The sequence below is a fragment of the Malaclemys terrapin genome, chromosome 9, assembly GCF_027887155.1.
Source record: "Malaclemys terrapin pileata isolate rMalTer1 chromosome 9, rMalTer1.hap1, whole genome shotgun sequence".
Lineage (NCBI taxonomy): Eukaryota > Metazoa > Chordata > Testudines > Emydidae > Malaclemys > Malaclemys terrapin.
This window is the reverse complement of record NC_071513.1, coordinates 56043194-56067027: the sequence shown is the minus strand read 5'-3', so window position 1 is coordinate 56067027 and position 23834 is coordinate 56043194. Positions and strand designations below refer to the sequence as shown.

General features: G+C 43.0%; 1 protein-coding gene across 3 annotated transcripts in view; it reads left to right on the top strand.

The window, feature by feature from the left end:
* VPS8 (VPS8 subunit of CORVET complex) overlaps positions 1-23834 on the top strand; it is a 258292-nt gene that overhangs the window by 24401 nt on the left and 210057 nt on the right. For all 3 annotated transcript variants that reach the window (XM_054038927.1, XM_054038926.1, XM_054038925.1), the window contains exons 7-12: positions 5212-5336; positions 8233-8319; positions 18714-18781; positions 20737-20890; positions 21009-21068; positions 21922-22029. In XM_054038927.1, coding sequence (XP_053894902.1) covers positions 5212-5336; positions 8233-8319; positions 18714-18781; positions 20737-20890; positions 21009-21068; positions 21922-22029 — 602 coding nt within the window. The remainder of the gene's footprint in view (positions 1-5211; positions 5337-8232; positions 8320-18713; positions 18782-20736; positions 20891-21008; positions 21069-21921; positions 22030-23834) is intronic.

The window sequence follows — 23834 nt, the reverse complement described above, 5'->3', positions numbered from 1 at the left end:
GACTAATTTTGCATTGTGTTTAAAAGTAAAAATATTTTTAATCTGTTTTTAAATTTGTCCTTAATGTCATTGAGTGACTCCTTGTTCCATTATGTATCGGTAAATAAAGGCCAGTGTCTGTGTCTTCTCTATACTCTATAGAGTATTTTTCTTTATACTGTCAGTTCCCTCTTGTTTCCTCTAAAAAGTTCACATCTTCGTTTCTCTTCATATGACTGATTTTTTGTGTGCCTCTGGTTGTTGCTTTTCTTTAAACTCTATTTCTGCAACATCTCTTGAAAACTGAATATATTCAGATAATAGATTTATATGAATATTAGACTACATGTCTGAGGCTGAAGGGAGTTAATTTGTCTAAGAAGCATGGTGAGTGGATTATGCACTAGCAGACAGGAGAGCTGGGCCTAATGTCAGCTCTGCCACAGGCTTCTTGTGTGTGATCTTAGTCTAGTTACTTACTTACGTTTCATACGCCATCTGTAGATGGGTCATTGATATATACCCATGTCAGAGAGGTGGTGAGAGGCCTAACTTAAATGTTTGTGAAGCTGTAAGATTAGTCAGAGAAAGAGTTCAGAATAGAACTTGTGAATCCTGACTCCCAGCCGTGTGCTCATTCCCTGTACTGTGTTTGTGCAGTGCCTAGCACAATGAGACCCTATTCTGGTCTGGCTTGTAGGCACTACCATAATAAATATGATTTCAAGAAATAAATAATCCAAGGGGCTGCTTATGTAAATAAGAGGAAATTTCCTACTAGGCTCTTACTGAAGTCTTTGAGTAGCTTGGTGTAAAAAAACAAAACAAAAAACCACACCCCAGATAGATCAGCTAGTCTGGATTTAAAGCACCACCAAATTTGGGTGAGAAGGTTTTGTGTGTGGCATGGAGGGGGTTTAGGATGTCCCAAGTAGGAGCCCCAGTTATCTCTGCAGTGAATACATAACCATACAGAAAATACTGTGTGGGTATGTAGGGGGTTGAATTTATTATGAGCTCACTAGCAAAATTCAGTGACAGTATCTGTGTATTTTTACTCTTGCTTCTGTATGGCTCCTTACCATGGGGGAAGGGAATGGGCTTTTCACAATTGCCTAAGAGACTTAGGAGCACAAGTCCCAGTGAAAGTCAATGGTGCTGATGCTCCTAAATCACATGGGAAAATCCTACCTGGGGACTTTAAACAAACTTTCAAAAATTTGTGGATTAAAAAAAATCCCTCCTGTCATTTACTGTGTTCCATAATACATGGTCACAAGATGAAAATTACAAATGTTCTCTTAAATTACTGCTTTTTCCATTATACTTTCTCTCCGCTTATCATGAAATCCGGGTGAATAGAGCAAAGTCTGGCATACACACTTCTGTAGTAATTCTACATATTAAATTTTTTTCTGCTGTAATATAATTACCAACCTCTCTTCTCCCTTCCTCTCGTCCCATTCTCCCATTTATTAAATAAACAAAACATTGAGAGTTAACAAAACAAGCTCCACCAGCAGAATTTGGAGGCTCTAGTCCCTTCTTTAGCTTATTTGATAGTATGTCTGTTACTGCTATCTTCACTTTCTTCTGTTGTATTGATTTCTCTCTGACTTTTCTCTTTCTTGACCCTTTCCCCATGGACTGAAAAGGAAAAGGTATAGTAATATTGCATTGTGTATGTACTTTGCATGAATGGCTTGTCTCCTGCTTTACAGTGCTGTTTTGAATGCTGAAAGGCCAGGTTACCATATATTGCAGTTCAGGGTCTGTGAGCTGGGCAGTGAAGGAGGCAGGGCTCTCTCTTGCTGGCTATTGCAGCTTACTGCCTACTGTATTAGCAATCTTATTTTTGAGGTTCTGACTTTCTTATTTTCATGGCTCTGGCCTCCAAGAACAGTAGAAGAGAAGACAAGCATATGTGCTGTTTGTGGCTCTTCAGTGCAGGCTACCTTCGGCTACTTTTCTAGGAGCCAGGCAAAACAGAGACTTCTACGAGGCCTAGGCTCCCCCTGCAAGCAGACAGTGATGGCATTTTATTGGTGAAGTCTGGTTCCTCCTTCTGTCATGGGATGAATAGCTCCATAAGCCCTTCATAGGGGAAGAAAACCTAACACCCCCCCCCCACAAGTGAACAGTTCAAGTGCTTGCTCATGTCGATTCCATTCTAGGTGTGCGTGCGCCCACATGAGCTGGCAGTCGGAGATTTTTGCCTTAGCAGTATCAGTAGGGTCGGCTGTGGCGCCCTCTTGAGTGCCATGCTCATCTGTTGGTATATTAAGTGCTGCTGGCCCTATTCCTCTCAGTTATTTTTACTGCCCATGATGGTTAGTTGGAGCGACTTTCCCTTATCTTGCAAGGGCTAGTGGTTGTTCTACTTCGGTCTTTGAGCCTTAAGGCCTTGTAAATAGTTTGTTTACAGTAGTTGGTTAGTAAGACACAATCTAGACTGGGTAGTCAGGGTGCTGGTTCACATCCGATCCACCTTGGATTGGTGGTTGAGCCCCAAATATGGGTTGGAGGGAGTTCCTTTCATGGCTCAATTCCTGACGCTGACCCTGGTTTCTGATGCCTTGGTCTTGGGAGCCCACCTGGATGAACTCAGCACGCAGGGCCGCTGGACAATCTGATCCTCCACATGAATGTCAGGGAGCTCAAAGCAGTTTGCCTGGCCTGCCAGGCTTTCCTGCTCCACGTGAAGAGCAAGATGGTGCAGGACCTGGCAGACAATACCACAGCAATATATTATATCAACAGGCAGGGTGGAGCCAGGTCGTCGGCCCTTTTCCAAGAAGCTCTCCACCTTTGGGACTTCTGTGTGCGGCATGCCATCCATCTGGCAGCTGCGCATCTGCCTGGGGCCAGGAAGGTATTAGCAGATTGCCTCAGCAGGACCTTCTTGATTCACTACGAGGGGTCACTCCACCCGGAGACAGTCAGTGTGTTCTTCCAGAGGTGGGGGACTCCCCAAGTGGACCTGTTCGCGTCCTGTCAGAACAGGAAATGCCACGTGTTCTGTTCATTCTGGGGATTGGGCAGGGGCTCCCTGTTGGGCAGCTTTCTGCTCCCATGGTCGGGGGCTCATATGTACACCTTCCAACTGTTGCCGCTAATTCACAAGGTCCTTATGAAGATCAAACAGGACAAGGCAAAGGTGATTCTGGTAGGCCCTGCGTGGCTTCGGCACCACTGTTTTGGCACGCTGATGGACATTTCAGTAGCTGCCCTGCTGCAGTTAACTCTCTGTCCAGACCTGCTGTCCCAGAACCATGGCAGTCTTCTGCATCCAAACCTGGTGGCGTCACACTTCACAGCGTGGCTTCTGTGTGGCTAAATGCGTAAGAACAGGAATGCTCAGCCTGGGTCCAACAAGTCTTGTTGGGTAACAGAAAGCCCTCCACCAGAGCAACCTACTTGGCCAAGTGGAAGAGGTTCACATGCTGGGTCTTGTTCTGGGGTATCCTGGCTGAGTCCAGGATGGCCTGCAGTGAGGCCTGTTATCTTCTGCATCTCAAGCTCCAAGGGTTGTCCTTGTCATTGATCAAAGTCCATTTGGCCACTATTTCGGTCTTCCACCCTCCACTCCAGGGCAGGTCGGTCTTCGCTCACCATGTGATGGTCCAGTTTTAGAAAGGTCTGGAGCATCTGTACACACATTAGAGATCCCGTCCCTCCCTGGGACCTGAATCTCATGCTGTCGCAGCTCATGGGTCCTCTCTTCGAGCCTTTAGCTTCCTGCTCCCTTCTCCTTCTCTCCTGGAAAGTCTTTCCTGGTTTCAATAACATCCGACCGCAGGGTCTCTGAGATCAGGGTGCTTACTTCAGAGCCACCCTATACGGTGCTCTACAAGGATGTGGTCCAGCTGTGGCTGTATCCAACTTTCCTGTCCAAGGTAGTTTCACAGTTTTATACTGACCAAGACACATACTTACTGGTCTTTTTGAAGCCTCATAAATCGGAAGAGGAGCGCAAATTGCACGCCCTGGACGTCAGGAGGACGTTTGCACTGTGGGGCTAAAAATAACATTCAGATGTAATTCAGCATAGTTCTTCTAAATCAATGGTGTAAAGCTAGTTAATAAGACAAGACATTTTATAGCTAGATTGGTAAAGAACTACTTGTCGAAGACTTCAGTTGGTGATGCATTGTTGAATGTTACAGCTGAAAATATCATGCTAATATTCCTTACAAAATTAATTTTTTGTTAAAGGGGCAATCCAGTGTGTGTAAAATTCAGAATGAACAGGATTGGTAATAAAAATAGGTTGTTCTTTTATAGACTCCGACTTTAACGTCAGAAGAGACTATCATGATCATCTAGTCTGACCTGCTGCATCAGGTTCTCTTGTTTTCTCGTTAACAGCAGCCTCCATGTAGTAAAGGGTTTTTTGTTAACTTTTTGGGAGGCTATAATATTAATGTCAAAAAAGACATGAGACAACTTACAAAACAACTTAAATAAAATTACGGAGGCTGCAATTTTCCTCCTAACTGGCAGGTTGTAAGTAAAATTAAAGTACAAAGGAACTGATTGTGTTTTGGGCTGATAGGAAGAGAACAACTTTAGTCTTTCAGACTTCAACTTCAGGAGGAATTGCGCTTCAGTTTGAACATGTGGCAAATGTTTTCAGATAAATGTTTCAGGTTGGGATTTATTAACTTCCTTGTTAAATAGTGTCCAGAAATTTCAGAAAGCTGTCTGACCTCCTCACTAGAATCCTCCTGTCTGGTAAGAGAGCAGTCTGTGCTGGGAAGGATGCCATTGCTAAAGGAGGCAGGACAAGTTCATTTATTTTCACTCCTCCCCCCCCCCCCCCCCCCCGGTTAGTAAAAAATAAAAGCAGTTTATTTAAAAAAAAATCAGCTCCAACAGCAACCACGAAAGAATAATTTAAAGGATATTAAATATTTGCCTGTATTTCAAAAAATCATGAAAATTGTTTTTCTTCTGCTGTAGTTTTCACTCCCCCCCCCCCCCCCCCAAAAAAAAAATACTGTGTTCTTATTAAAGTAGTCTACTAAGTCAAGCAAATACAAAGTTTTTTTCCTTCTCTTTTCTGGCTTAGACCCTGCTTTTAAATTCTTGTACGTGTGCTTAACTTTAAGCATGTGAGCAGTACTCGTACTCAAAGTGAAGCATGTGCATAGGTATTTGCAGGAGTGAGGCCTTAATTTTAATAGTTATACCTTTTATTTTATAATTCTTACTATATTACTTCTTGTTTAGATCCAAACCAGGCTCTTCGGCTCTGTCTGGGCAGCACTGCTGTTGGGGCCCAGTATGGGGCTATCTCGGCTCTCAGTATCAACAATGACTGTTCAAGACTACTGTGTGGCTTTGCAAAAGGACAGGTAATTGACATTTAATAGGAGTAAGAATGTTGGGGAATAGGAAAAAGACGGTTAGGAATGATTGTTGTTGTTTGAAGGATAACAGTTTCTCTTAGTGCAGTGTGCTTGTCTACCAACATCTCTTCCTAGGGAGCTAGTTGATTTGGGTTGAAGCCTTTCCTGTTTGATCTGAGTGTTATCTAGGAATTATATACTCTACTTAATCCTGAATTATTTTGAGAGCTAGGATTGATTTGAGTAGCTCACATCTGAATCTTTCCCCAAAGTTTGGGGCTGCTCAGAGTTATGGTTTGATGCATTATAATGAATCAGTAGGTCCAAAGTGTGTCAAACTTTGGGGAAAGATGGCTCTGATTTAGTGTTGCAGTTTGAATCCATCTGTAGTCCTAAAGAAAGGAATCCCTGGACAAATATTATGTATAGTTATAAAATCAAAATTCCAAGGAGGAGATGATGTTGTATGCAATGTTGTTGTAGCCATGTTGTTCCCAGGATATTGCAGAGAGAAGATGGGTGAAGTAATGTCTCTCACCAACAAAAGTTGGTCTAATAAAAGATGAGAGTTCATCTCTCTCACCAACAGAAGCTGGTCCTATAAAGAGATTGTCACGCACCTTGTCTCTCAAGGAGATCAAATATTATTCCGATATGAAACATAAGATCAAGAATCTCGTCAACCTTTTCCATAACCTCCAGGTGCATGTCCTTCCTTTGTTTATCTTCTCCTTTTGCTCCTTCTTTTTCACCAGATACCTTTCACTCTTCTTTCATAGCGATGAAAAATTACTGCCTCCCGTAATAGTGTCCTTACTCTGTTGTAATCTTATCTTCTTCATTTCATTTCATCATTATTCTCTCCTTGCGTCGTGAGAGGGAGTGGAAGGGAGGAAGCCGGGTGATGGGTATTAACTGGGGATGTTGTAAAGTAAATACATTCCTTGTATATTTGTTCCTATACACCCCGTGATTAGCAGTGGCTGAGATGCCTGCTTTTCAAGCCAATTTCAGTAAGTAAAAATTGGAGACGAGTTTCTTCCATGCTAGGAAGAGATGCTTGAACACTTTTCCCCCCACAAAAAAGTGAGTTTTTGTATAATACCCTGAAGTGGGGAAACTTGAACATTGCCTCTATGTGCCCCTCTCATCTTTCTGATCTGTAAGGCTTGTGCAAAACTGAGGGTAACAATATGGAATTAAGTCTTTTGTTTTGTTGATCTCAGCACACAAATCACCCAAGCTTTTAGTATTTTTAAACTCTTACTTGCAAATAAAAGTTATTATATACAAATAAAGTGTAAAAGTACATAAAAGTTCAGAATTTTAGCCTTCTAGATGAGTTAGAACTCTTTGATGTATTAATGATGAAATTCTGTAGCAGCATTATAGCTAGAGTGACAGAGAAATCTAGTTAGTTGCATGAGCATTTCCTATTTCAGACCATGATTTCAGTTGCTCAGGCTCCATAACATTTTGATCTTTTCATGCTGAAATTTTCTCAGTCTGATCACTACTGGAAGGTTAGCTTTTTTTTTTTTTTTAAGTTTGAGTAAAAACTGTTCAATTAGAGAACAAGAGTCTCAATTAAAAAAAAAAAAACATTTAAAAAAAAATTGCCATTGTCACAATAGCTAAAGATAGAAAATTAAAACATAGTAGGGAGGTGGTTAGCAAAAGTATGCAATACCTTTTGAGAGTTTGATGGAAACTGGATTTAATTAGGCTGTTATGAATCTCTGAAAATAGCACTTTGCATCTCAGTTGGTGTTCAGTTTTAAATGTTTAACATTTTTTTTACGTACAGTCAGAGGAGGTAAGCTTATGGGACATGCACATTGGAGCATTGCTGCATCCTTGTGATATTCTAGGATATGCATGGGATTCCATAGGGTGCCTTTTTGTTTGTGCTGCTGAAAACTTTGTGCACGCAATGCATGAAGGTTTCAATGAGTCAGTGAGACAAGTCTGAGGAGAACTCTCGCTTTAAGTGTGGAAAAGCCAATGCTCTGTTGATCCTGTTCCAGGTAGTTCCAGGTCATGGAATCTCTAAAATAACAATAATAAAATTTCCATTAAGACCATATGGTAAACCACTCAGAAGTTGGGATACATGGAAATTTTATTGGAGTACACTCAACCTTAATTCTTCCCTCTTGTGTGCAGGCTTTACAAAGCAGTCTTTAATTACCAGTGGCCAGCCCAAGACTGCGGAACATGATCGCACAGAATCTAAACCTCACCACGCTTCTTTGACTTTACCTTCCAAATAAAATACATACAACGCACCTTGCAGAAATAAAATTTAAATTAACATGCAGTTTTCCTTGAGTGGACAGAGATGAGATTGGAAAAAAAAATTCAGATGCTAACATGTCCGTTGCAGTGCTGTAGCGTGATCGGATATCCTGGTGATGGGCATGGTATAAGAATCTGAAAAGAATAGAATGACTTATGGTCAACAGGTCTGACCTGTCCAGAGCAGGGATCAGTAGTAGATGTTACACATAGATCTCTAATGTTGTAGAAGAAATTGTATGAACTGTTGCACTATTTGAAAAATGGTATATTGTGGGTAATTAAAGAGTGTATTGTAATTATCCATTCATTCAATAGCATATAAGGTGGTGAGAGGTGGAAATTGAGAGCTTCTGTGGATTGTTGTGTTTTTGTTTTGTTTTGTTTTTTTTTCTCTCCAGGCTGCGCATGGACAAACAAGATAAAGTGTGCATCAAATCAAATTTAGAAACAAGTCATCAGATGAAAATCTAAGATTGGAAATTTCTCAGTTCCCAAGAAACTTGTTAATTTATTGATGCTCAGGGAGGCATGGAGAATCTTATTTCAGTTTGCACACTTGATAACGAAAACTTGTACTGAAGAAAATTAACTTTGTTTGCAGATTACCATGTGGGATCTGGCTAGTGGGAAACTTTTAAGATCAATAACAGATGCTCATCCCCCAGGAACAGCAATTTTACACATCAAGGTAAGAAGCATTCAGTAGTCTTATTATATAGTTCCCTATTAATCCCAGTAGTAATAGACTATCTGAGATCTACCTGCATCAAGACAAAGTGGCTTTACAAAGGAGATTATCTTTTAAAGCATTTTGAGATCTACTGATGAAAAGCATTATATAAGAGCTAATACCATTTTATCTAGAGCTCTGTAAAATTGATGCAGATATTCTTTATTTTCTTTGAGTTTTTTTGAAGATGAAAAGCAGAAATTACAAAGTGACATCTACTCCATTGTTAAGATTGCAGCGGAGTTTCTCTTAAAACTTTGCCCCGTTCCTTCCAAAATCTGCAGATAAGGGTCTAGTAGCCTCATAATTGATAAGTTAGATCTGAGACTGAGGTAGAATTTCCTCCCAAATTTGAAGTGATGCATCCTAATGAGACTCCAAAAGTTCTTTGGTTTGTTTTGCAACTGACAGAGAGAGAGAGAAACTTTGGTTTGTCGGATTCATCTTGTAAGAACACCAGATTAGCTGACTAAATCTTAAAAATTAAAGCTTTAATTAGCAAAGCAAGGTAAGTATGTTACTGACGTGTCCTCACTTCTGCCGCCTTCTCCTTGGTGGTGCACATAAAGAGCAAGAACCAAAGCACAAGAAGTGCATGCAAGAAGCTAAAGGAGCCTTTTTGGAAGGCAGTGCTGATAGGGCTCTGTCCTAATTGTTCCCTGCTGACAAATGAAGGGTCCGAAGTTTAGCAAACAGCCTGGAGTCTGTTTCCACAGATAAGCCACCACCCAACCCCTCAGGTGCTTAAAAGTAGGAAACTCAGAGTAGGGAGCAAGCCAGGAGGCAGCATCTTCAATGAGATCTGCATGGATAAGACCAGTGTTCCCTTCAGTCCCAGACTCGATGAAATCCGGAATTCCCATTCCCACTCTGCCTTTGGGAAAAGATCAGGTATTCTTCTTCAAGTAATAGCCCTATGGATGCTCCATTTCAGGTATTGATGCTCCCACATGCCTTTGGAGATTTTTGGCAGCAGATCCTGTTTTGTTCTGCATGTGCGCTGTAGCTCTCCTCGTGCCCCAACTGGGGGTATATAGAGGTTGCAGGGAACAAACTACCCTCAGTTTCTTCAACCACCTATGTCCTGAGATGGAACATTTCAGTGGTGCCAAGTAATATAGCTAGTTACCTGTTTCTTAATCTTTAGTTAAACTAGTCTATTAGGACTAGGTAATTAGTTTTTATTTGTGCTGTTTCTAGGTGCTTTTAGGGTCCCTCCACTTCCCTGAAGGAGCTTTTTTCCCCTTAGGGTATGCCCAAATCCCCAGGATTTTAAGTGTTGCCTTGCTTGCCGGGAGTCCACTTGAGTTATTGATGGCCATTTGCACCGCATTTGCTGCTTGGTGAATATTTGTGAAGCAGCCAAGTGCAAGGTTTGCTCAAGAATCAAAAGTTATTCCAGGAAAAACAGAGCTAAAGTTTCACCTCCTTATGATGGAACTTTCCCTCCAACCTGCACCAGGCCTGGATAACATTCTTCAAGTGACCACAGCTCCCCGTCAGCATCCAAGCGAGAATCTAGCAGTATAATTTGTTCCCATGTGAAGGACAATCAGTGGATTCTTTCTGCTGCCATTAGGATCCTTTTCAGCCTTGAGTCCACATACTGTATCTTAGCTCCTGGCAGACAGCACACCCTTCTGTTCTCTGGATCAGCTCTAGTAACAGGCCTGTCTGCCCTTCTTAATAGGGAGTCACCAGTCACGTAGATCTACCTCTTCCTGGTGTTGGTGTGATTCTCTGGCCTTCCTCCTGTTCTTTCTGGCTGCAAGTCCCCTGGTCTTTTGTTCTCCCTTGCAATGTTTTGCAAGTCCTTCTGTATCCTCTTGGGGCTCTGAACTCTGGCTATCTCCATTGTCTCTTCCCCTCTTCTTGTAGGACTAGCCGCTCTTCTCTTCTTCCTTGTCCTCCTATCCTCTGTTACTGCCTGGTGTGCCCCTTCATTTTCCAACTCAGCAAACCCGTTCCTGAGCTCCTATTTCTCCTTCACTCTCTGATCTTTTCCTCTGCCTGGTTCTCATAGTCACATGCTTCCACTGGCCACTTTCCTCACCCAGCAGTCTGTCCTCACAGTTCTCTAGTGCAGCTTGCATCTGAGAGTCTTGCCTTCCCTCCATCATTTGCTTGAATCCCCTTCGAAATTCAACTATAGTTTCCATCTGCATATCCAAACCTTGGATCTTCTCTTCCATGAGCTCTACCAGGGGGCACTTCATACAAACTAAGTTCTTGTCGGTACCCATTCCAGGATAATGTACATCATGTAGCTTCCACATCTGGTCATCTTTATTGTCGCTTCCATCCCTTGTGTCACTACCACTGCTCCTTCTGTATCCGTCATAGCCTAAACTTCTGCCAAGAAAAAAACAAAATAACCAAACCAAAACGAAAACGCCACACTTCTCCTCTACCAAACTCCACTCAGAAATTCCCACTAATATCCCCCGTTTTCATCTGTATGCCACTGGCTGGCTCCTTTACTGCCTTTATATGCCCCCTAATCAGGGAAGTCCTGCCCTCTAATCAGGGCTCCACTTCTCTCACAGCACACTGCCCCCTATCAGTCTCTGCAAACTGAAAAAAGAAAAAACACACACAAACTCACTCATTGCCCATAAGGAACAGGGGCTTGCCTACTTGCTTCTCCTCCAACAGAACTCCCACTCAAACTCCCCTGTCCCAAGAGCCTCAACTTTGTCTCTGTGACAGAGCTCTTTCCTTCCATTCCTTAGTCACATTAAAATAATGACTACTAATATATTTGATGCGGACATGTAATCTTACCATGCTCAATCAGAGACAACAGAATCTAGCTGGTCTGCAACATTCACTGATATTCAGACCTCTCCCCAGAGGCTGGTAACATAGGACTTAAAAAAAAAAAAAAAAAAATACAAAGGATGTTTCCTCCATCTGGAACCTAGACATACTGAAACTTTAGTGTTTTCTCCCTCAACGTTTCTCTTGGGAGAAGGGAATCAAAGGGTAGGTGCTTAATCACCTTCCAATACCCGTATTGGGGTTTTTCAGTCATCCTGGACTGGAATCAATTTTAGGTGGCGGGAAGAAGCACTGTCAGTTTCCCAGAACGCCCCTTCCGTTACCAGAATGGGACACCCTTGGGGAGTCCTTAACCTCCCCTATAGGTTGAATTTTAGGTAGATAATGAATCACTTTTCAGACACCAGGTTGGGGCAAAAGTGCTATCAACTACCCCCACATCTTTGGTACCGGAATAGGAGGCCAATGTGCTATCACTGGGTTTGGCAGCCCCAGAGGAAAATTACCACTCTGTCAGTGCCAACAGCCTATCTGGGTCTTTGAGCAGTTGTGGTGCTTGAGCATAACTGTTTGTCGTTATTTGGTGAATGGTTTTCCTGGATGTCTTAGTCTCAGCTCATTAGCTAGTGATGTTTTAACACTACCGAGAATAAGTCATACATTTTAAATGAAATTCCCTTTGTCTCCTACTGAGACATTTCAGCTGAGCCCTGGTCTACACTACGAGTTTAGGTCAAATTTAGCAGCGTTGGATCAATTTAACCTTGCACCCGTCCACATATGAAACCCTTTTTGTCGACTTAAAGGGCTCTTAAAATCTATTTCTGTACTCCTCTCTGATGAGGGGATTAGTGCTGAAATCGACCCTGCTGGGTCGAATTTGGGGTAGTGTGGACGCAATTTGATGGTATTGGCCTCCGGGAGTTATCCCAGAGTGCTCCATTGTGACTGCTCTGGACAGCACTCTCAACTCAAATGCACTGGCCAGGTAGACGGGAAAAGCCCCGCCAACTTTTGAATTTCATTTCCTGTTTGGCCAGCGTAGCGAGCTGATCAGCACAGGTGACCATGCAGAGCTCATCCACACAGGTGACCATGGAGTCCCAGAATCGCAAAAGAGCTCCAGCATGGACGGAACAGGAGGTACTGCATCTGATCACTTTATGAGGAGGCGAATCCGTGCTATCCGAACTCCGTTCCAAAAGACGAAAATGCCGGAATATTTGAAAAAATCTCCAAGGGCATGAAGGACAGAGGTTATAAGCAGTGCCGCGTGAAGCCTACCAAAGAACCAGAGAGGCCCAAGACGTGCCGCGTCTATGATGAGCTGCATGCCATTCTAGGGGGTGCCCCTACAACTACCCCACCCCTGTGCTTCCCTCCTGGGGTACCTTGGCAGTTTATCCGCCCCATTTGTGTGACGAATTAATAAAGAATGCATTAATTTGAAACAACAATGACTTTATTGCCTCTGAAAGTGGAGATCAAAGGGGGGAGGGGAGGGCGGTTGGCTTACAGGGAAGTAGAGTGAACCAAGGGGGCCGGTTTTGATCAAGGAGTAACAAAGAGAACTTTCACACAGTCATGAAACTGGTTTTCAAAGCTTCTCTGATGCACAGTGCACCCTGCTGTGCTCTTCTAACCGCCCTGGTGTCTGGCTGCGCGTAATCAGCAGCCAGGCGATTTGCCTCAACCTCCCACCCCGCCATAAACGTTTCCCCCTTACTCTCTCAGATATTGTGGAACACACAGAAAGCAGTAATAACGATGGGAATATTGGTTTCGCTGAGGTCTAACCGAGTCAGTAAACTGCGCCAGCGAGCTTTTAAACATCCAAAGGCACATTCTACCACCATTATGCACTTGCTCAGCCTATAGTTGAACTGCTCCTTACTACTGTCCAGGCTCCATGAGCCATGGGAGCAAGGGGTAGGCTGGGGTAGGTGCGACTGCGCGGTGCTGCCAACTGGGAGAGCAGCCTGAGGCAGAAGCCTCCAGCTGGCATGATATTCCAGACAGGACTGAATTTCCATTAGACGAAACTTAAAGAGGAGAATGACCTGGAGTCATTCCCATTTTTGTCCAGGCGCCCCCGACCGACCTAAGCGAGGTTGGCCAGGAGCCACCCACGAGACGACAATGATGGCTAGCAGTCGTATTGTACCATCTGCCATAGGCAAGGCAAAGGGATGCTGTTGTGTAGCACTACAGTACTGCATCTGCCAGCAGCACCCAGGAGACACGTGGTGACAGTGAGCTGAGCGGGCTCCATGCTTGCCGTGGTATGCATGGGTAACCCAGGAAAAAAGGCGAGAAACGATTTTTTGCTGTTGCTTTCACAGAGGGAGGACGGGAGGGGGGGCCTGTTAACATGTACCCAGAACCACCCGCGACAATGTTTTTGCCCCATCAGGCATTGGGAGCTCAACCCAGAATTACAATGGGCGGCGGAGACTGCGGGAACTGTGGGATAGCTACCACAGTGCAACGCTCCAAAAGTCAACGCTAGCCTTGGTACTGTGGACGCATACCTCTGACTTAATGCGCTTAGTGGGGACACACACAATCGACTGTATCAAATCAATTTCTAAAAAATCAACTTCTATTAAATCGACCTAATTTCGTAGTGTAGACATACCCTAAAATTCTCTTTCTCACTGTGCCCAGCAGAGGAAAGGAAAGATGTGCAGGACTGATAAGAAAGCTGAGCTGTTTGCTAAACAAATCCAGTCTGTGCCAAATGATTGCGGCTGTATACTGAATTTTTGACAAGCTGTTTGATCGAAGTGAAAAGTCAATTTGCTGTCTAAGAACTTCCTGCTTTATTAGTTCTCACCAAACAGATTTAAATAAATTTGGGGTTCTAATCACTCAAATATGCACCTCAGATGTTCTACCATGGTCATCACTATAGCCTTTTGTAATTGTTAGGTTGAAATGTTCCCAATTAATACTAAATTAAGGATAAGGGTGCAATAAAACCCAACTTAGTTTTCAGGTTCAAGTCTCTAGATTGGTTACAGAAAATTTATTTAGTAGAGGACCACTAGGTGACACGTTGAGCACCTGGCATTGGTCACTGCCAGAAGACAGGATACTGGGCTAGATGGACCATTGGTCTGACCCACTATGGCTGTTCTTATGCGTGATAAACCCAAACTTTATTCAAAAGAAAAATTAGTTAAACAGTAGTTGATCAGTCCACTGACAACTGTAAGAGGTACTGTCTTATAGTCCTGAAACCTAATGGTACCCTTTTGATATTAATTGGAGCTCTTTCCAATTTTAACAAAACTACTCCTTTTTATAATCTATTAGAATACTAATTAATATTAAACCTTCTCATTACCGTATTCAGATTTCTGCCACTTCCACATTGGTTCTTTACATTACACATTATTTAAATGTATCCTTCCCATCAGATGAATGTAGATAGGATTATTAGAAAACATTCACAATTCTTAAAAACACTCATTTAAAAAAACTTGCTAAAACAGTTATAACCAACATAGCTGCAACATAACCTTCCGTGTTTGCTCATCCTGCCACTTTGAGGTTCATTAAAGGGTTATTTAGCCTGTTGCTATGCATCAGGAAACTCTCCTGAACCTAGGATTTGAGCTTAGTCCTTACATTCTGATGAAGCCTCCCTTTGAACTTGTGGCCACATCTTTGATTTTGCACCTAGCCATCAAGAAAGCCATCTTCATGGACATCGCCTATGCTCTAAGAGTTATCAAGTTATGGGCTTTAATGACTGGACCCTCCAGCCCCCATACATACATTCTCCTGTATTCTTTAAAGACAAAGTATCCTTCTGACCACAGCCCTGGTTCTTACCAAAGGTCATCTTGGATTTTCATGTTAATCAGACTATTCATATTCCAGTCTTTCCACCCTAACCCTCATCAGTGTAAAGAGGATACACTACAGACCTGTTTATGCGCAATTCCACTTAATGGGCAGTAGTGCCATGCCTCCCAGTGCTACCTATTTAACATGTGAGACTCATTAACACGCGGTACAGGAACTCGCTATGTAGCACTACAGATTTGCTCACTAACTCACTGACATAGAAATCAACAGGAAGTGCGGAGCGGAAACGTGTTGTATGTCTTTACCGCTGACGGGGGTGAGGTGGGGGGAGGAGGGGCAGGAAGGATCCTCAAAGTGCTGTTGTGGCAGCGCTTTAACGTTGCTTTCCCCCGCCCCTCTCGTTGGCAGCCCTGCTGGTAGGGTCAAGGCTGCTGACGGGGGAGGCAAAGAGAGCAGCTGCCCCGGGGCTGGTGATTTAAAAGGGCCCAGGGCTCTGGATGCCACTACTGTAGCAGCGGCGTCCGAAGCCCCGGGCCCTTTAAATTGCCATGGGAACCCCAGGTGGTGCGGACCACGTGGCCTGGAAGGACTGGCTGGGGGATGCTGACCCCTAGCCCCGCCCCTTCCAGGGGCCAGAGTTGCCCCCGCCCTGTACCAGTAAGTTTCCTGAGTTACTTTCACCCCTGTGTAGTAGTAGTAATGTTATTAGATTACACATTTAAATTTATATTCTTGTAAAGCGCCGTTAACAGATAGGCCTGCAGTATTTGGGACGCTGTGAATGTGTATGTAATCCTAGATAATTATGCGTGTGTGTGTGTAATATATATCTCGATATCTTAAGATATTTCAGCATGGCCCTCTTAACCCGCGGTCCATTAACATGCGGTTGTGACGGCCTGACTCCCGACATCCGTGTGTAAACGGGTCTGTACTGTAATATCCTTCATGGCTGAGATGTTAGGCGGGCCAGGGCCTCCTATTTGGACAGGACTAAACCCTTTTGGGCTTCTCTTCAATTACTTGTTGCTGTTGCCAGAGGTATGGACAGAATTAAAGGTACACCTGTGTCCAAATGGGTTTCTGGTTGTATTCTCTCCTGCTGTGAACATTCTGTGCCCTCCTGAGGTTATTGCACTTTCTACTGGATTTCAGTTCACCTATTGACCTATTAAAGCACATTCTTACTGCAGAAATGTGCAAAGTTACCACATTGGTCTCCATTCACACGGTCTAAAGGGGCACTGTGGTTTGATACATGCATCACAAGCAGATGCTGCATTTGGGTTTGCTGTTCTTCAGTAATTTTAAGATCCCACTCCAAAGCACTCTGCTGAGGAGTACTGTTTGGGAGTCACTTGCAGTGGAGCACCCATAGGGACGTACTAGGCTGTCCCTTACCTTGTACAGTAATGAGTTTTTTCGAGATGTCTCCCTATCGGTGCATCATCTGCTCTTCTTCCCCTCTGCTTTGGAGTCTTGTCTCCGTGGGACTTTGCAGTACAGAAGGAACTGTAGCCGGTGTAGCCCTTTATGCCTTTGGTATGGGGCATGAAGATAACTAGAGGTGCATGTGTGAACTGAACAGGGACTGCTGCTGAAAATCTTCAGTTGAAGGTGCATGGAGGTGCATATGCACCTGAAATGCATTCATAGGGACAGACATCTCTAATAATTCCATTTACTGTACAAGGTAAACAACCTCTCCTTCTGCCTGACTTTCCTTATCACAAAGCAAAGAGGAATGCCATCTTGGGGAATCCTCTCCTTCCATTCTTTGTCATGGCTCTGTCCACAAGAAAAGGCCACATTTCCTTCCTGAGGGATTTCTCCCTCCTGATAATCCTGAGCGAGGGGAGAGGGAGGCGAGGTGAGGTGAAAAGTTGCCAGTTTTGCTCAATTTGTGAAAGAATCTGCAATAAAACTATTATGGATTAAGCAGAGTGGGGCAGCTGCCATCTCATCCATTCAGAGATGAAGATTGTTTAATGTACATAGCAGTATTTGTAATGCAAGTTGTTGCACAGAGCCCCTATCCTTCTCCGTTTCCACTCCTTTAGCCGTAGTGCAGCTTGCCTGAAAAGATTTGGGGCCCAATTCTCCAATCTAAGGCACAAGATAAAACCAGGACATGTTTTTCAGCAGATATTGCAAGCTATATCCCTTGTCCTCCACGGCTGGTTCCTCTCTGGGGAAGGCCCACAAAGGAGACCAGCTTGAAAACTGGGAAGAAGGGTTTCTTCAGACATGCTTGAAACACTACCTGAAAGAGTGGTAGGGGCAATTGGAAAATCAGCTTGAAAAAGTACAGGATTAAACCCAAGAGAAGATAGTCTCTTTTCTCCCAGGCTAAAGCAGGTTTCACCCTCCCCTTCACTTATTTAAGAAAATCAAGTGGGGAAGAATAGCAAGGCACCTGATAAAGGGAGGAGACTTCCTTAACTTTCTGACTCTCCAATGACTGAGACACAGTGGTGTTGAAAGATCCATTACGCCATCTGGCACTCTTTGCTCACACTTGAGAACAGTCTTTTGTCTAGGGCGAAAAGAAATATTACAATTTTGACTAAGACATGACACTTGAAACCAGGTTCTGTTGTGATTTACAGTCCTGGGAAATGGCCAACTTCGTATTTTCTCTGACTTAAAATATTTAAATTTACAATTTTGCCACCATGGGGATTAAATTAACCTGGGACCCCTCTATTGTTTATAATAAAATGGTGGCATACAGATTCACTTTGTGTATTTACTGATGGGATTTATTTTCCACGTTTCGTGCCAAAAGTAATGTCAGCCATGCCATGCTAACTCACAGCTTTGGAGCATTTTATATTATTCCACTTACAACTTTAAAGACAATTAAACTGTAGGTAGTTCCGAAAGAAAAGACACATGTCCTGAAAGGTGTTTTGTGAAGGCAAAGCTCAGTTGGACTCTTCCATCACAGTGATATGTCTGGAGAATATTATGCCCTTATAAGCAGAGTGATGCAGGCATTTTAGAAAAATACAGTTTTCCTCAAGACTGCCTTGTGATAAGAGCATAGGATAAAGCTAGAACACTTTAACCATATTTCCTTCTTTTTCCCCTCAGGTGTTCATATTACACTCTGAGTTGGTCCTATGAAATTGTCATCTTTTCTCTTTAAATAAATCTTTATTTGTGGTAATGTAGAAAGTTTGATTTCTGCAGTAAATGTGTGTGTAGGGGGAAATCTTGGTTACTCGCTTTGGACCTGTTTAAAGCAATATATGAATGAATAAATAATTCAATCTACATTCACCTACTTAACATTATAAAACTGTGTGATAAGCAAGAGAGCTTAGAGCTTGTGGTCTCCTTTTGATTACTAAATCTATTTAGGAAGAGTTAGCTTCACAATTAGTGCCATTACAGTAGTGACACTTGCAGTAGCACAGTATTTGATTTTACCATGGTATTTTTATACTTGAAATAAAAATACTGCAAATGCCATAATTTCTAATACTATAACTGCTAAATGTTTGTATTTTATGGCAAATAACTTTGTGTTCAGACTGCAAGTTAAAGATCTCGCTGTAGGGTTTTTTCCAGTATGAATTTGTAAACACAAAGAATAATGTGCTAAATGTGGCTTTTCTGTTTCATGAACAGTATTAACATACTTGTCACCATTTAAAAAAAATCCCGGAAGTGGGATTTTTCTGCTGAAACTTTGACTTTTTTAGATTTAAAATTGAGACTGAAAAGGTATAATCTAATTCTCTGTTCAGTTTACAGATGACCCAACGCTTGCAATTTGCAACGACAGTGGAGGTTCCGTGTTTGAGCTGTCATTTAAGTAAGAGAATAACTATGTTTTGTGGGAAAGTGACAGTAGAGAGGAGTCTTAATTATGAATCAAAGTTTTTAGAGCTAAAAAAGCCTTTGAACGAATAGAGTATCTTCCAAATGGTGTGAAACTCCTGGATCAGGACCTTAATAAAATAAAATAGCACAAACTTTTATTTCAAATCCTACAACAGAAGTAGCATGGAATCTTTTCTGCCTAGATCATTAAGCAATGTATCTCTTTGACTAAAGACCTCCCCACCCACAGCATAGGGGTGTGTGTGTGTGTGTGTAAGACCACATTTGGGGATCACAGGGAGAGAGTATTTATCCTAATGTAGCACAGTTCAACAGATTCCTCCCTACCTTGGACAATACTTTGGTTCTAAGATTTGGCCTTACAATTGCAGTAAAATACACGTTTTGATTAAAGTTGGATATATTTGGACAGGCGTGATATGGGAACTAGAGCAGACAGGTGACTACAGCTGTGGGGGAAATATCATTCTCTTAGGAACTCCTGGCAGCTGCCCCAAAGTTTGCCCCCCATCTTCTCTCCTCCCCCTCCCCCCCCCAACCAGCCTGCAGTGCAGCTCTTAATCTTCAGGCCTAGTTCTCCTAACTCTCATTGGCAGTAGCTGCAAGGTAGTTCTCAGCAGCTTTCTTCCTTTGTGTATAACTTGTGTAGTAGTGGACCGCACAGCAGCTGTGGGCAGAGACAGGAGTATGGGATTAGGGCCTGACAAGTTACCGTGGGTGGAGTGGTAGCTTCTGGTAACGGGCCAGGAGCTGCTAAAATCCTTTTTAAAGCAGAATCGCAATGACTCATCCTGTCTCTATCTCTGATACTCCTTGAAATGCCATAAAAGCAGTATCCCTAACTCTTACCAGGCATTGTGAAAAGATTATTATTATTTTTTTTTGTTAAGTACAGTAACTCCTCACTTAATGTTATGTTCCTGAAAAATGCGACTTTAAGTGAAATGATGTTAAGTGAATCCAATTTCCCCATAAGAATTAATGTAAATGAGGGGGTTAGATTCCAGGGAAATTTTTTTCACCAGACAAGACTATATTTTTTATCTATCTGTCTATATCTATACACTCTCTCTCTCTCTCTCTCTCTCTCTCTCCAAGTTTTAAACAAACAATTTAATACTGGTACACAGTGATGATGATTGTGAAGCTTGGTTGAGGTGGAGGAGTCAGAGGTGGGATATTTCCCTTACTGCTAAATGATGAACTAGCAATTGGCTGAGCCCTCAAAGGTTAACTCTCTCTGCAAGGCAGCAGGAATGAAGGGAGATATGCGCATTTCCCTTAAGTACACTGCCTTGTTAATTAGATCAGCTTGCTGAGACGCAGTTGCTGCAAGCTCTCTCCGTCCTGAGCCCTGCTCTGTGGAAGATGGGGTAAGCTAGGTGCAGGAGCAGGGTGGAGGGGGACACCCTGACAGCCCCCCTCTTCCTTCCCTCCCCCCCCCCCCCCAGCACAGCAAGAAGGAGTCTCGGGGAGCAGCTCCAAGGTAGAGGGCAGGAGCAGCACATGGCAGTGGGGCGAGGGACACAGTTGAACTGCAGGCCGCTGCTGCACAGGGAATTTAGGGGAGCGGGGAGCTGATAGAGGGCTGCTGGTCCACCCTGGTTTGAAGCCCCCACCAGCTAGCTGCAAGGGGCTGCTCTTCCTGCAAGCAGTAGACAAAGCAAGCGGCTGCCAAACGACGTTAGAAGGGAGCATTATACAACTTTAAATGAGCATGTTCCCTAATTGAGCAGCAACGTAACAACGTTAACCGGGACAACTTTAAGTGAGGAGTTACTGTAATCCTCTAAATTCGACCTAATCTCGTAGTGTAGACCAGCCTGGAGACCATGTTTTGGATTTTTTTTTTTTTTTTTTAAGTGTTGAGCAGGCCCATTCTTGGCACTGGCCAGGTATTCATCAAGTTGATTGCTTTCTTTTCAGAAGAGTTATGGGTGTGAGAACATGTGAGTCTCGATGTCTGTTCAGTGGTTCCAAGGGAGAAGTTTGCTGTATCGAGCCCTTGCATGCAAAGACTGAATTGAGAGATCATCCTATCACCCAGTACTCGCTACTGGCAATGGCTTCCCTAACTAAGGTATTCTGCCTCTCACATAACCTATCTGTGCTAAATTAAAATGAAAGATATTGAAAAATATTCTAAAATACAGACTTAAAAATTATTTTTGTAACTTTTTTTTTTTTTTGGGCTAAAGATCCTAGTCATTGGCTTGAAACCATCTTTGAAGGTGTGGATGACTTTTCCGTATGGTCGTGTGAGTAAGAACAAATAGCTTCTTTTTGGATTAAAGTTACAGACCACTCTTATGGTGAAGTTCACTCTTAAATCTTTGTGCCATAAACTCCGTATGAAGGAGTTATGGCAGAGGAGACTATGGACTTGATTCATACCAGGACAGGGACTAAGAGGGGAGGCAGTGTTTCTGAGGGCTGCCCTAAATTCTGCCTCAGATGCAATAACTTCTATGGGCGGCTCCTGCAAGCAGGGATAGCGGAGGTATAGGAATTCCTCGGTCATGCCTCCCTGAGGTAGTGGCTCCCATGGCATGGTACATAAAGCTGATTATGACCTGTAGTTGACACCATAAGGGGGAAGAACTCTAATAAGTCTTCTTTAAAATCAGTTTAATGAGACCACAGGCAATGAAATATCTTAATCATAATCCTATGGTTATTACAAGGTGTCACTATAGGGCAGAGATAGTGCCCTAACTGTGCATTTTCATACCTTAACAAGTTTGGATCTCAATCATGTAATTCTTAGTTTTGGAATAAATACAACTTGCCTGTAACATACTTTACCATAAATTACTATGTACTCTCCATCTTAACTTCTTTTTTAACATAAATTTTACTAGTAATTTGTACACAGTGCATGAGAATGCCGTGCTTCTCTGGACAATGTTGCAGAGAAATTACGATCTTTTTGTTGCTAAAAGTTTGCTTTTCCTGACTTTCTAAATGGATTCTCAAGTGCTGCAGCAGTCAGAGACCACTGGTATCAAGAGTTCCATCTGACATGTTCTTGTATCACAGTGAAGTCAGAGTGAGTGTCAGCCTAATTCTGTGTACACAGTATTATAAAGGGTCTGTTCTGTCTCTCTTTAGATGGATCCCTCTAGTGTGCCACTGCTGGCATGGTATTTTGTTGCTGTACAGAACTCTGTGAACCCCATGCTTGCCTTCTGTCGAGGAGATGTTGTTCATTTTCTTTTGGTAAGTCTGAATTGCTTGTTACCTATTGTTTTCTAGATCATCACCTCTAGAACACTGGAACGAAAGGTAATTTATTCTGGATCAATGACTATGTAATCCTATGATGTAAATCACTGCAGTTCGCTTTTGAATTGGGAAAGACGTGGTGTCTTTTTTTTTTTTTTTTTTTTTTTTTTTTGACTTGTATAAATGTACCCCAAGTCTAAAATGGCTAGATCAAGTGTTTTTGTAGTTTAATATAACTAAATTGAAAAATGTTCTCTCTGGATACATGCTGAACCTTCTTCCTCAGTTTAACAATTTTTATTGAGTTGTCCTGATTTGGGGGCTCCGTCCAATCTCAATGAAGTTAATAGGAGCTGGATTGGTTCTTAAGGTATGACTACATTGCATTGTAAACCTGGGCTCAGACTCATGTTTGAGCCCAAACCCTCCTACCATCCACACACAAATATTTCTGACTTGAGTCACTAAGCCCTCAGGATCTGAGTTGTAAGCCTGCCAGGGTGGTGGGACTTGGGCCAAGTCCTGTCTTTTCTCTGTGTGGACACAGCTCTAACCTGGGTTCCCAGACTCCTGTCTGGAGAGTCTGCCAGTGCTGTCCCACAATGTCCTGGGCCAGTGTTTATTGGTCCTCTATCACTTAAGTACCCACTGGATACCCAGAAACTGGAAGCACCCATTTGTTCCAGTGCTGACTGCTGAACTTGGAACACAGTTAAACAGTTCCTGTGTTATTTATGGCCAGCAGCAAGAAGTAGTTCAGCTCTAAGCCCTACACCAAGTGTGCTGCTAGCTGACCATGGGAATGCAGACAGATTCTGGTTAATCTCTGGTGCAAGGAAAACAAGACATTCAACATCATCAAGAGTACCAGAAATGATCATATCTTACCAGGAAATTGCAGAGAAGCTTGCGCCGTTGATGGTCCACCAGACAGCGATCAGTGCAGTGTGTGAATCAAGCAACTGAAGACTAATTACCGCCAAGTCAGGGATGACAGCCACATCTCTGGGAACTCCCTGTCTACCTGCCTCTTTGAGGAATTCAGCCAGGTGCTGGGAACTGTGCCAAGCACTGAGCACCCAGTGGTACATTATACTCTAAGTGGAGATGGCACCTTTATGATCCCTGATCCACAGGTGCCACCAGATCAAGCTCAGGAAGTGACTTTTTTGCACACGCCTGTCCCCGAGGAGCCTTTGCAGCTGGAGCAGCTACACCATGTCCTGAGTCCATACTCTGAGGAAATGTTTGAGGATGCCCTGAGGGAGCAGCAGGCAGTGGAACCAGAAGCAGAAGAGGCAGAAGTGGCACTGGAACTTGGTAAGTTTCTGCCTCCAGGTTTGTTAGTATATGGATGGGATGGATTTCTGGCTTATGACCCAGTGAAATCAGTATTACAAGCCAGGTGTTGCAGCATGTATCCGCTAATGAGACAATGCACACCAATGCCATGGCCTAACCCACAGTCACCTTCACAACATGGAATTCAGAATGGATACTGGGAAGTGAAAACAAAAGTTAAACAAGTAGTTATGAAATTTTTACTAGATACTCGTAGGTTACAAAGTTGTGTTGGGGCATTAAAATTAAGGGCCTTATATTGCCTTCCCTGAAAGTATGCCCCACTGTACAACTTGGCCACACCAGACTATCCTGAACTGCCAGTTCAGGTGTAGGGGTGTGTGTGTGTGTGTGTGGTCAGTCCGTGGGTACCATATTAAACATCTAAAATGCAGAAGGGGATGATATTTAGGTGATGGATGCCCTATTATGGGTCCAGGATATTCCTGGGATAGGTA